Here is a 14606-nt window from a genome sequence, read left to right as displayed (position 1 = left end):
TTAAAAACGCCGTGTAATATAGGTGTTATCAGCCACTGTGTTTGCAGAGGCACTTCACACGCAGGTGTATCTATGATAGATAACATGTAGGATGTGCTCTGTTTTAAACTTAAAATATAATTCAGTGGCTAGACGAAATGAAATTAAAGTGAAATTTAACAAAAGAGTAAATATAGTTTCTTCGTGGTTTGGTTGACTAAACTCAGTATATAACAGAATATACCGTTATTATTTATTCTTTCACGGTTCACATTTTACATATAAATGATAGATTCACGGGGATCACGTGGCCAAAATACACCTCACATATACGAAATAATTGCATTTGTTAACAGTGTCGTTTCTCTGCATGCATTTCTAATTATGATAATGAAGGAGTTGTACAAAATACAATGATTTTTACTGCTGCATAGCAATAGCAAATAAGATTCGTGATGTTACGTAGATATGACAGGTAGGTGACTCTACTGGGAGTCGGGATGACCATCGATCACGTTATACGTGCATGTACAATGGACCACTTAAACTGGGATAACGATGCTGATATTATCTTCCACGTACACGACTACTACGTTGCATCCACGAGTAAGGGACGCAACTCTCTACACTGTGCAGTGGATCGCTCCTTGTTGTTGTACGCTTACTTCAATAAACCAAACTGATGGGAGAATCGATACACTTAGTCTTAAGCAAAACTTGTTTTGTAGGTAAAACATTAAAAATTCTGTGTTGTAACCATCTTAAACGTGTGCTGTAGATGCACTTCCAATTCTATGGGATATTTGTTGTCATTCTAGGCCTGATCTAGGGACACTGAAGTTAAAAATATAAATTGTCAACTCAAAGCTTTGGTCTGAACTATCAAAGCAGAGCTTTGATCTGAACTGTCAACACAGCTCTGGTCTGAACTGTCGACGCAGAGCTTTGGTCTGAGCTGTCAACGCAGAGCTTTGGTCTGAATTGTCAACGCAGAGCCTTGGTCTGAACTGTCAAAGCAGGGCTTTGGTCTGAACTGTCAACGCAGAGCCTTGGTCTGAACTGTCAACACAGAGCCTTGGTCTGAACTGTCAACGCAGTGCCTTGGTCTAAACTGTCAACACAGCTCTGGTCTGAACTGTCAACGCAGAGCTTTGGTCTGAATTGTCAACGCAGAGCCTTGGTCTGAGCTGTCAACGCAGAGCCTTGGTCTGAACTGTCAACACAGCTCTGGTCTGAACTGTCAACACAGAGTCTTGGTCTGAACTGTCAACTCAAAGCTTTGGTCTGAACTGTCAACGCAGAGCTTTTGTCTGAACTGTTAACGCAGAGCTTTGGTCTGAACTGTCAATGCAGAGCCTTGGTCTGGTGATTGATTCTACGATTGAGAAATGTATCCTTCTTTTATGGTAAAATACGACTGTATATGATGTCAACCAGTCTGTGTTGTGACCCTACACCTACCCGTCGTTAATACATAACTACGAATCTATGATGCGGTTAGGATGGTTAACGCCCAGATCTTGCAAACATACACAATTGAATTATCTTAACATTCATAAAGCAAAACGTTTAATTTTAGAAAAACTGAAATATCTCGATTGAAATGTGACTATTAGGTTAGCAGCTATGAACCAGAAATCATGAAAGAGTTGAGATTATGTTACCTTTGTACTGAAAAATGAACAGCAGATATTAGTATGAAACTTGAACATGTGGGGAAGTGTGATTTTACGCCGCTTCTGTAAGTAACACCACCTTGACGGGTGCACGGATATATGGCACACATCAAACACAGATCGAAAGCCAAAAAGAGCAATATTCCTGCAGGACAGTTTTCGATCCTGGGCCATGTATTGCCAAAGTACCCTGGATGATAGTATCTAATTTTACCCGACCTGGAGCTCGGTAAGAGTACATTCGACTTTATTCATGCCGCTTTTACAAATATTCCAGTAATATCACGGCCAGGGTCGCCAGAAATGTGCTTCATTGTACCCATGCCTTCGACTGACAAGCTAATGCTCTTACCACTAGGCTACCTCACCGTCCTTGATAAACAAGGAGATATACTTGTTACACTGCCACATGGTGTTTCAGTAGGCTGGTACTGTAAACTAGCATCAGTGATAAATAATACAAGCAGACACACGCACACGCACACGCACACGCACACGCACACGCACACGCACACGCACAGGTCGAATTGCTCTTGAAAACCGTTTCACCTGAAACATCACCTCACATTTAGTAGTTTATGATTTTTTTCGGATTTGCTGAATCACATGTGCAGGTGTGCGTGTCACAGGACAAATGTAGCGCAAATAAGGTTGCGCAGCAGAGAAAAATATAAGCAGTCTTTCTATATACAACCATAAAGACTGGTCATATTTCTCTCTGTTGCGCAACCTTGTTTGCGCTACAGTTTGCCTGTGGTCAAGCCTGTCAAGCTGCGAGCTCCGTGCCTCTACACGTGTAGTATTCTTTCGACAGGGAAATCTAGTTGGTAAGAGAATACAATTACACGCTTTTAGTGTTACGTATTTTGCAAACACTCTCCGTTGTATTCCCGCCATTTTATTTCGTGACTCATTAACCCACATGGGTTTAGACAACTATATTTTTCCTTAAATTATAATCAGAGGATCCACTTCGAATAACAAAACATAAGCATACTCGTACTATTTTTGCGATTTCGATCCTCCAACGCATTAGTTTGCCCGTGTTTGACCCAACACAATTTCCCGTTTGCTTACTTTTAAAGAAAATTACAATAAATTTCATCATATGCAGTCAGCCTAAACGTATTCCAGTGTATTTAAGAGTCGGTGAAGTTCCTATGTTGAGAAACCTCTGGATGTATGATTTTAGACTGGATTAAAATATAGAATGTGACTGAACTTCACTTACCTTCAAATGCAATCAAATGCGTGTGAGGGCGCACCTGCACGATGTATTCTGTAGGTATCTTACCTCGCAGATAGACGGCGCTGATCGCTGTTGGTGACGTCACCAGGCGATAAGATAACGACAAACTGTCACAAAAACAATATTCCAGTAACACGTTGTCCGGGTAACAGAGTAGACAGTGCTTTCTGTCTTGCTGACAATTTATTACCGTAAACTTGACGTTTTAAAAGCAAAGCGTGGAGGGTTATGACAAGTGGTTATTTAGACAGATTAAAACGACGGTAACAGCGACTGAGACATCAGTAGGACAGTGATTTCTGCATTTTGGAAAATATCAGACAATATTAATTATATTAGCAATATTCCGGTAATATCAGGGCGAGGACACCAGAAATGGGCTTCACACATGTTCCCAATATGGGAATCGAACCCAGGTCTTTAGCGTGACGAGCGAACGCTTTAACCACTAGGCTACCTCACCGGCCCCGGGCCACACATAATACAAAGCACTAAAAGTCAGCAGTAAAATATATGACTACGAGGTGGAGGACCAAAGCAAAATGGACACTAATGTATACTGCATATACATCACGACGTGCATGCACGTGTTTGTAACTGCTTATACTAGCTCAGACTAACGCCGGCTAAAGTGTCAACACAGTGAAATACCATGGATATATCACTTTACACTTGGCCCGTAATGCCAGCCGCTTGTCATGCTGAATACAAGGCATAGTAGACACATGGTTTTTACGTCCCTATGCCAGAATGTTTGTACGGAGCAGCCAGGGGTCGAGAACCGACCTTAAGGTTTCAGGACATTCGTGACCCAGTCGTATTATTCCAGCACAGGTCTTCATGGAGAGTTGGAGAATGCGTTCAGGACAGACTTACAGGTGTTCTTTCCCCGGAAGTATTCGTAGCTATAACGAAACACCAAATGTGAAGCCAGTGTCATGCTTGGCCATGAAAACCGACAGACTTTCAGATAAAGCCTATATGCTACACTGGTGAATCACCGTCGGATGACGAAATGAGGAGTTTCTTACACATTTAGCTCCCAAGAAAGACTTAACAGTGTCGTTTTCTTTCTTGATATTCTTTCAAAATTAACCACGAACTCAATTCGATATGAAACGATAAAACAGATGCATACATTTTACTGTTAAAAGTAACACGAGATAGGAATTAGCTGAGTTCGGCGTTTAACAACGAACAAAAATGACACCACAGAGTATTGTGGGGGGATGAGTGAGTGAGTGGATGGGTGTGGGTGAGTCGGTTGGTGTGTGCCCTTATCAACATGGTATAACATTAAAACACCTCTTACCTATCAGTTTTGTGGCGTCATAGCGCTGTTGCTTAAAGGCTGTTTGATCAGTGCAACAGCAGTCAAGGTTTCAGCAAAGATTTAACTGGTTTTATGGTGGTCATGCGGAGAAATTCCAATTTCAGCGAGAAATTATGTTAGGTGGAGCTCGCTAGTTTGACTCATTCTTTATTTCGGTGTTTCTACAGGTGAACAACTGACTCCCTTTTGTGTTTGTGACGCAGGAAGGGCAGGATACGCCCGCATTCCGCAACCTCCCTGTAGCATCACTATTTAATCGTGATTCATAGACGCTTGCTTACAAAAAAGTTGGAAGTCCATTTGGCTTTGCTTTTTTAACTCTTAGACCTTTTAACATCCTTGTATTGATACGATCGGTTGGTCATAATCGTGGTATGTATATTGTATCTGAGTGGGCTAATTCATAAGACCGGCATTAGGCTGGACTAGTACACTCATTTAAAACTAACACACATACATGAATACACAAGGCCACAATCTTAAAAGTCATGCGTTGTGAAAACACGGCATCGAGACGACAAAGAATCCTGCCATAGCTTCCCTGCATGACACCGGAGCAATCAAGTTGTTTTTACTCGAAGGAGATGAACAAACACATTAATATGCACCCATATCTTCTTTATTCCATTTTCCAGGATTAGCAATGGAATTGTCTCGATTTATAATGCAATGACAATATTCAGTTATGTCAGTTGTCACACATCATCACAACGAATATAATATACCCGTTAAACAATATCAGTAATAAATATATCATCCATATAAACAGGTAAGTAGTACAAACGTGTAAATATGCATATCTTGACATTTCACGAAAGAATAAAATAATATCACAGATTCTTTGCATCATGGACATAATAATAATTATTGCTATTTTTTTAGTTTAGAGAAAGATAGTAAGAGGTAGAATTTAAAGAATGTAATGTACAATATATTCTTTGTAGAATCCAGTGAATATATATTTTCTGTAGAAGACATTGTAGAGTATATTCTCTGTAGATTCTCTGCACCCAATCACCGGTACACTACTTCATCAACTTAACCCACTCAGCCACCGCCCAGAAGAGACTCAGCCCCCCTAAAGTTACGATAATACGTTAGCCGGGAAAGTGTCAACCCAGATGTATGTAGCACTGGTTACATGTCAGCACTGTCTAAAAGGCGTTATGGGTCAGTGCCAACGGTTTTCCACCGCTTTAGCAATATTTCAGGAATATCTCGGCGGGATACACCAAAAATCTGTTTCAAACACTGCACCCATGTGGGAAATCGAACCAGGGCCTTCTGAGTGACGAGCGAATGCTACCGAAAAAGTGTTGTGTATATGAGGTATATTATGTACAGGGTATGACATTTTAGCTGTTTCTTATCTAGAATGATGGTAGCGGATTACATAGAATTAACTGTGTTCACTCAAAGGGCGCACGCTGTAGCCAACATATTGTTTTCTACATAGGAGTTATGCATGCTTATGCATGGGCATCGGATCATTGTCACTCAGTCGCGCTCTGTGTACAGATATATGAAATCTAATTAATTCGGATTAATTCACCGGATCTTTGTTTATTATCATCTAATCTCCCTCCTCGTTTTGGAACTAATTTTGGTGTTACATGTACACCTGTGAATGAATTTTAACGTCTGCTCCCAAGAAAAGAAAATGTCGACTTTTTACTGTTCTTCTCTCTACGTGTCGGGTGTCATCCTCAGTTTTCAGGGGAACATACAGTAAACCAGAAGTGACGACAGTGTAACAACCATGTGTGATTGGCCGGTAGTTCCACACTGAAGATGAAAAATGAAAAATACGATGGACCTTTATATGAATGGTTATTCACCAGCGATTAAACTTCTTTAATATGTACAACACGACGTTTCTGGGCTACGTCTTGCCCTCTCATCATAACTTACCTTATTATCTGGCAGAACAAGGTCGCCCGACAGTGTCGTTGTCGGCGGTGGTGTTATAGTCGAGGGAGTTGCGCTGGGAAGTGAAGAAGCATCAGACGAATTGGTCACCGAAGGTCCACTTGTTGGTGTAGAGGATGAAGCCGCTGCTCCAGGAGGCGTTACTGGAGACGAAACTGTTGATTCTGACGTCGATTCAGAGGACAAAATTGTTGATCCTGAAGGAAGCTGTGAAGACGTTGCTGTAGATCCAGAAGGATACCCCGAAGATGAAGGCGGTGGTCCGGACGAAGATCCCGAAGATGAAGCTGTAGATCCTGAAGGATATCCTGAGGATGAAGGTGTAGATACGGAAGGATATCCTGATGACGAAGTTGATGATCCAGAAGTATATCCTGAAGATGAAGAAGATTCAGAAGGATACCCCGAAGACGAAGCTGTAGATCCGGACGGATATCCCGAAGATGAAGCTGTAGATCCAGAAGGATACCCCGAAGACGGAGCTGTAGATCCGGAAGTATATCCTGACGACGAAGCTGCAGATCCGGAAGTATATCCCGACGACGAAGCTGTTGATCCAGAAGTGTATCCTGATGACGAAGTTGTAGAAGGATATGCTGAAGACGGAAGTGGAGATCCTGAAGGATATCCGGAAGATGAAGGCGGTGGTCCGGACGAAGATCCCGAAGATGAAGCTGTAGATCCTGAAGGATATCCTGAGGATGAAGGTGTAGATCCGGAAGGATATCCTGATGACGAAGCTGATGATCCAGAAGTATATCCTGAAGATGAAGCAGATTCAGAAGAATATCCCGAAGATGAAGCTGTAGATCCGGATGGATATCCTGAAGATGATGCTGTAGACTCTGAAGGTGATACCGAAGATGAAGCTGTAGATCCGGAAGGATATCCCGAAGACGAAGCTGCAGATCCGGACGGATATCCCGAAGATGAAGCTGTAGATCCAGAAGAGTATCCGGAGGATAAAGCTGTAGATCCGGAAGTATATCCTGACGACGAAGTTGTAGAACCGGAAGAATATCCTGAAGATGATGCTGTAGATACTGAAGGAGATACCGAAGATGAAGTTGTAGATCCAGAAGAGTATCCAGAGGATAAAGCTGTAGATCCAGAAGTGTATCCTGACGACGAAGTTGTAGAACCGGAAGAATATCCTGAAGATGATGCTGTAGATACTGAAGGAGATATCGAAGATGAAGCTGTAGATCCAGAAGAGTATCCAGAGGATAAAGCTGTAGATCCAGAAGTGTATCCTGACGACGAAGTTGTAGAACCGGAAGAATATCCTGAAGATGAAACTGTAGATCTGGAAGGATATGTTGAAGATGATGCTGTTGATTCGGAAGGCCATACCGAAGATGAAGGTATGGAACCGGAAGGATATCCCGAAGATGAAACTGTAGATCCTGAAGGGTATGCTGAAGATGAAGCTGTAGATCCGGAAGGATATCCTGACGACGAAGCTGTAGATCCAGATTGATATCCCGAAGATGAAGCTGTAGAACCGGAAGGATATCCCGAAGATGAAGCTGTAGATCCTGAAGGGTATTCTGAGGATGAAGCTGTAGATCCGGATGTATATGCTGAAGAAGGAATTGTTGATTCCGAAACTGTAGATCCTTCACTAACTGGATTTGAAGACATTTCCGTCGTATCAGTAGTTGAATATGAAACCCAGTCTGTAGCGTCATTGGTTGAGTATGTAGACCAGTCTGTTACGTCACTGGTTGGATTTGAGGTCATCCCACTGACGTCATTAGTTGAATATGTAGACATATAGCTCACATCACTTGTTGAATATGTCGACCAGTCTGTTACGTCACTGGATGGATTTGAAGACATTTCAGTCGTATCAGTAGTAGAATATGAAACCCAATCTGGAACGTCAGTTGTTGAATATGTAGACATATCACCCACGTCACTTGTTGAATATGTCGACCAGTCTGTGACGTCAGTGGTTGGATTTGAAGACATTTCAGTCGTATCAGTAGTAGAATATGAAACCCAATCTGGAACGTCAGTTGTTGAATATGTAGACATATCACCCACGTCACTTGTTGAATATGTCGACCAGTCTGTGACGTCAGTGGTTGGATTTGAAGTCTTTTCACTGACGTCACTGGTTGAATAAGTGGACATATCGCTCACGTCACTTGTTGAATATGTCGACCAGTCTGTGACGTCAGTGGTTGGATTTGAGGTCATCCCACTAGCGTCATTGGTTGAATATGTAAACATGTCGCTCACATCACTGGTTGATTGTGTCGACCAGTCCGTAGCTTCGCTACTTGGATATGAAGATATATCACTCACGTCACTTGTTGAAGCTGTAGATTCGTCGACGACACTAGTTGAATATATTGTCGTATCAACAGTTGGACCTGATGAGGCGTCAGTTGTGTTGGCTGACCCAGGATCATCGGTTGTCTGCGTAACTACCGGGGAGTTACTTGGATCCGACGTCACATCCTGTGACGATATAGTGACGTTCTCTGTGCTTACTGGAAAGGATGCGACGGCTCTTTCCCTTCGAAGTAGCAATTTATCAAACAATTCACTCTCCGATGCCAGTTCTTGAACATGATTGATTTTGAGCCCCTTAGAAAGACAGCCTTTTAGGTTGTTAACAAGCACTGTAAAAATAAAAGACAAAATCATACAGCAGTGTTCATTAATAGAGCCGTATATTTGTAATATATTACGATTCAGGTACCGGAATTACAGCACATGCTATATGTATGACAGCTGAACGTCACATTTTGAACGTCACAGAAATCACCTCTTCCAGCAAGACGACGCTCGTGCCCACACTGCCGAGCAACATTGGACTTCCTAAGACAGAATGGCATCCAAACCTTGCAATAGCCTGCATTCCATTACGGATATAAGTCCAACACCTTTGGCACGATATTCAAAGAAGACTGAATGACCTCCGGCTCCAGCCAGCTCAAGCTGGACTGGATCAGGCATTACACAGAGTAAGGACCCACGTGGCTTGTGGCACGTGACGACGCAACGCCGTCATCGATGCCCATGGAGGCCAACACGACGCTGACTTTGAGGTGTCGTAGCGGTATCATTTTGTGTGAATTTGTTCATGTGAACTCTAAATGTGATTCCCAAAATTGGGTTAACCAACACTGTCAAGTTTGAACGCCACTGATTGCTAAATAGAGCGAATTAAAGTGTGTGGTTTTAGAAACCTCTATCAGTGTGCGTTTCTTTTGCGGTACGGTATATTTATCTCAAAGCTTGCACACCTATTTCATGTCTGTTCATAGAAGCTATGTTGAAAAAATCAACACAAACTGATTATTGTATCTGATTATCAACAAGAAAGGCATTATTGAATGACATCCATATTTATTTCACTGTTTGTATATAAAAAATAATACTAAAAAATAATACTTCAAGTAGAAACAAGGCGACGTTTTGTTTCTGCGCTGTGAAGGCACACCCTCGCAAGGTTGGCGATCGTTTTTCAAATTCTTTTACTTGTCTCCTTTGTTCCTAACACTCACGAGATCTTGATCTTCCTCACGCAAACCTAACTGCTATCGTACCAGCTACTTACATACTTAAGGTACAATAGTCGGTCTCGGGCTTGTGACAATAATTGCTTCTTATGGGCGTAAGTCCAACCATTAAATACGTCAGCATGAGAATTGCGAATACTCACCGAACATAAAACAGATAACCGTTACTTTTCTACCCATCATCTTCGGTATTCTGAAATTATTTAAAAACAACTGTCATCAAAATATTGAAATTTGAATTCGCCACACTTAAAAACAAAATATACTTTAAAAAGAAGGTAGTGGTCGATGTGAGCAGGTGTTGCGTGTAAAATGTTCTTAGATTCTACTCAGTAAAAATCCATTGTCTCGGAAATCGCTGAAGGAGATAATACATGCAGGCTCAAAGTTTGAATTTAATCAGTTTATGCTTTTAGAATATGCTCCCTGAAAGTATCAATGCCTAAGTACTGGGAGTGGGTGTGACCTCACTTTCATAATGGGCAGGTTATGTATATGTCACTTAAAATATAACTACCATTTCTTATTTAAGATTTCTTAAACTGTAGTCTGTACGTGCAGCATTCTGCATGGCAAGGTGTATACCAATACTCACAATGACGGTTTCACAACAAAAACCCAAGCGAAGCTGGCAACACGTATGACGCCGTTCCGTATCCTAGTAAGCCCTGTCTCTCTAATGATTTCTCAACCTAGGCATTTGTTCATGTTTTAGTATAGTTCCGGAGATGTCCGAACCCACCTGCGGCAGGGAAGCGTTCATTGGATCTCTCCAGTTGTTTATTAGATATCGACACCCTTTCCCGGTGACGTCATTGTGTTAAAACAGTGCATGTGTTAATGTCTCTGCTGCGGCGAATAACCATTAGTTTGACACTGCCGTCTGCCTGCTATTGTCGTCTGCCTGCTATTGTCGTCTGCCTACTATTGTCGTAAATTGTAATCCAGTAGCTAAGGAAATGGTCATTTGTTGTAAGGGGTTGGAGGAGAAGGGACATCAGATTGGTGCCTCCCCTCTTTTGTGTGTCATATGGTCATGACACCCCCTCCCTAAATTTCATCCGTCCCCTCCCCTATTCCTGTAATAAATTACAAGTTACGAAGTCTTTTTCAATAGTTTGGTTCATTTCACTCGGAATTCTTAACAGTTTTTAGTGTAGTTTACAATGTGTTGAGTGTGAAATTTATCAGCGAAGTCAAGTTTTACGGCGCATTATCAGAAACGGTCGTTTTTATCGCTACAGTCCTACCATTAGCATCGTAAATATTTATAAGGACACTCGTGCCTCTCTAAACGCACTAGTCGACTAACCCTCCTTAATACAGGGGTGTAATGCCCGTTTCGTGGGGCTAGTTGGCTGGCATGCGTCGATGGAGAGTACAATATGGGGTATGGCCAGATCCTGGTGTTTCAACAGGTCTGGATGGGATGATTTTCGTGTGTGTCAAATCGTTTAGTTTTACGATGTGTTCTATTCCCCTTCAGAACAGAGTCATGTCCTGAAAACATCTTGATTATATGAGTAACGGTGTAGCAGTTGATGGCCCTCAAGGTGATGGCTTAGGACTTGTGCCCACCCTTCGAGAACGATCATTTGACAGTGTGTGAAAAAGGTATAAATAAAATAATCAAAATTTATTTTTTGTGCCATGAAAAGGTATTTGGTTCTGATCTACAGGCACAAATTGCCATGAAGGTACGACTTGGAATCTCAGTCTGCTAGCTCTTCAGTATTATTTCAAACGTTAGAGCGTACACAAGCTCTCGTACATCCTGTTTCTCGTATTTAACTACTGCATAATTATTGCATCTTTTGGTGTACAAAACATATATAATAATACTTGCTGCAACATCCTTGTAATTTATCTTGAAACATATTCACTTTCGCAAGATGGTCTAAAGTCTGTTTGCAGTGAAAACGCACCGATGAATATTACTTTGAACAAAAAGATAATTCGAATAAAGTGAAATTAAGATTGCCAGTCCTCATAATTTCCAGCTGAATATTTAAATCTCAGAATTACATTCGAATTTGGATAAAAGTTGTTTAACAAACGATTATAGTGTCCAATTGCTATTATTGGTTTGCATTACAAGGGAGTGGGCACATTAAATGAAACACCGAGAACAAATAGGGCTAGTCTACGTTACATCTTACGTGCAATTTGTTTCACCGTTCCAACTACTGTGCTTACTCCCTGGGAATACAAAACAATAAAAGCAATTTGAAACGATACTCATTTGTTAAACAACCTTTATCCAAAGTCGAATAAAATTCTGAGATTTAAATATTCAAGTGGAAATTATGAGGATTGGCAATCTTAATTTCACTTTCAACATATGTCACATATGTCATATTTGGGATTTCACTTTCTCATTAAAGTACAAATTCTAGTACTTCTTTTGGTTGAGTCCCATCCGGGATTCGAACCTGCACCCTCAGAGTCAGGCACCTAATTAATTTCACTTTATTCGAATTATCTGTTGTTCAAAGAGAAATTCATCGATGCGTTTCCACTGCAAACAGAATATAGTGTGAATATTTTCTTCTCTTGCAATGACCGTCTATAATGACCTGTGGTTCTGTTTGCCTGCAGTGTGACAATAATGAACTAGTGAACTTATCTCAGTCTGACATCAGTGTTTAATGTACATTGGGCACGTCTTTCAACTCAGTAACGACAGTTGTCTGCGCGAAATACAGTGATATTGTCGGACCGACCTGTTGCTAGTTCGCCATCCGTTCAGAGAGTTTTTAGTGTGATCTCAACTGTCATAACCACCGACTGTCCTAAAAGTGACAAACATGCGTGTATCAAGCAAATTCTAACACCAACTCCCGTATGTTTATGTATGAAACATGCCCCGTGTGAAAGGCATGGTGCGTTCAGAGTTACCGGTGAACAGGTTTAGTCAAATGGGGAGGATGTATACGCCCAGTGTGTTGTCAATGTTTCAATTACTGCATCACGGCCCCTTTTCACTGCCATAGTCCAGTGCACGAAATAGCCACTGACCCTCTGGCACCTGCTTAGTAAAAATCCAGTCGGGCCAGTAAATCCCCACTGTCACTGGCCCGACAGGCTGATGACTTTTAAAGATGAATTCACCCTTTCGTGATCTTTGGCTTAGTTTCTACATTCACATTTCGGGCTAGTGAATTAGTTTGTGGGCTAGTAACGTTCAGACATGGCTAGCCCGACTAGCGAAATTTGGAAACTACATCGCGCACTGTAATGAGTATAGGAGCTGCGACAGTCGTAGCGCTACGACAGCTTTGTGAAACGGCATCTCAATGTACCACATATTATCTATTTCGTCACTGTTGTATCGTTGTGTTCACTTCGTCCAGTTACTAAGAGTTGGGGTATAACTATTGGACGCCATGTTATACCGACGCTGTCAGCAGCTTCATACATTGGCCACGACGAAGATTACTTCTTGATGCCAGAACATTAAAACCCTTCCATATTTCTTTACTAAACTTTTTTGTTGTTGGGGTTTTTGTGTTGTTGTTTTTGTTTTTGTTTTTGTTATTTTTTTGTTTTTGTTTTTGTTTTTTTTAGGGGGGGGGTGTTTTTTGTTGGGAGGTATTTCTTTTATTATTTTTTTTTAAATTTTTTATTTATTTATTTATTTTTGCGTTTGTATGGCAACAAGTTTCACTTCGAGTGAAACTGGTGTTGGTGTGTATCTCAGAACAAAATTAAAAACCGTTCCATATTTCTTCACCAAACTCAGCACATAGATCGGATCGGTGGTGAACTGGTGCCTTTTGGTAGTTTTGGATTTCTGGTTACAAAAGTTTTGCGTTTCCATGGTTCCTTAGACTGAAAATTTCATTGGTGCTCTTTTCCGGAGCAGAACTTCAATATTCTCCTTCCACTTCGCAAAATAGTCACTGGCTTAACTGACACATATCACTGTATCTCAGTTGTGTAGATCGATGTTCGTGTCCTGTTATTATATCCAGCTATTATTATTTACGAACCTCTGCACTTCACTACATTGAAGCCTCGTTCGTCTGGACGCCGAAAATCCGGCTGTCTCTTCTCCCGGACGATTTTAGCTTGTTACCAATTAATGCCTATATAATTGGATGTAGATGTAGATGGAATAATGCTGAGTGTGGCACTCACTCACTCACTCACTCACTCACTCACTCACTCACTCACTCACTCACTCACTCACTCACTCACTCACTCACTCACTCACTCACTCACTCACTCACTCACTCACTCACTCACTCACTCACTCACTCACTCACTCCAAAACATTTTACTTAGTCATAACTACCTGGCATACTCATGAAGAGGTCTTTGCCACTGCGGGGGATATTGATGACTTGTTTTATCGTGTAACGATTCCATCATAGCCCGAAGTAAGTGTTTTGGTACATCAGCTAGGACGAGGTGCGGGGCTTATTGAAATGTTTACTACGACAAATTCAATAATTTGCAAGTTCTTATTTGTTCTGTGAAATCCTGTCTTGAAAGAAGACAGTGAAGAGCATGATAAAGGTGCCATGGCATCGGAAGGTGGGGAATGTCGGTGGTTCCATCCAGTGTGCGACATATTTTCCAAATTTTACTATGCGCTCGAGCTAGCTACACTTGAAAGTTACTAGCACACCACATAATTCACTCGCCCGAAATTTGAATGTAAAATTTGAATAATACTGAGCAAAAGATTACGAAAATAGATCAGGATGAGATGCTATCGGCATGGCAAGGGTTTAATCTTTAAGCTGTTTATATGATGATCATTTTTATCTGACCATAATCTTGTAGGATTTAAAGTTTATTATGACTTAAGTCAGTGAGAGTGATATTCACAACATAACCCTATGAAATTTAATAGCCAGTCGGGCCAGTGACTGTTAACATTACGGGTACGACAGGGC

The 14606-nt window shown here is 41.3% G+C and overlaps 2 protein-coding genes across 2 annotated transcripts in view; both read left to right on the top strand.

The window, feature by feature from the left end:
* The first annotated feature begins 434 nt into the window (after positions 1 to 434).
* On the top strand, positions 435 to 7646 carry LOC137283373 (retinitis pigmentosa 1-like 1 protein). Its single transcript, XM_067814835.1, has 2 exons — positions 435 to 454; positions 6164 to 7646. Exons 1-2 carry the CDS (start codon positions 435 to 437, stop codon positions 7644 to 7646), a joined length of 1503 nt encoding a protein of 500 aa, XP_067670936.1.
* The window catches only part of LOC137283457 (dynein axonemal assembly factor 5-like), a 45663-nt gene continuing 33445 nt past the window's right edge, over positions 2389 to 14606 (top strand). The window contains exon 1 of the mRNA XM_067814963.1: positions 2389 to 2482. The gene's annotated coding sequence lies outside the window, so the exon portion shown is untranslated. The remainder of the gene's footprint in view (positions 2483 to 14606) is intronic.

Source organism: Haliotis asinina, chromosome 5, assembly GCF_037392515.1.
Source record: "Haliotis asinina isolate JCU_RB_2024 chromosome 5, JCU_Hal_asi_v2, whole genome shotgun sequence".
Lineage (NCBI taxonomy): Eukaryota > Metazoa > Mollusca > Gastropoda > Lepetellida > Haliotidae > Haliotis > Haliotis asinina.
The sequence above is the reverse complement of the archived record's forward strand: the minus strand, read 5'-3'. Positions and strand labels throughout refer to the sequence as shown.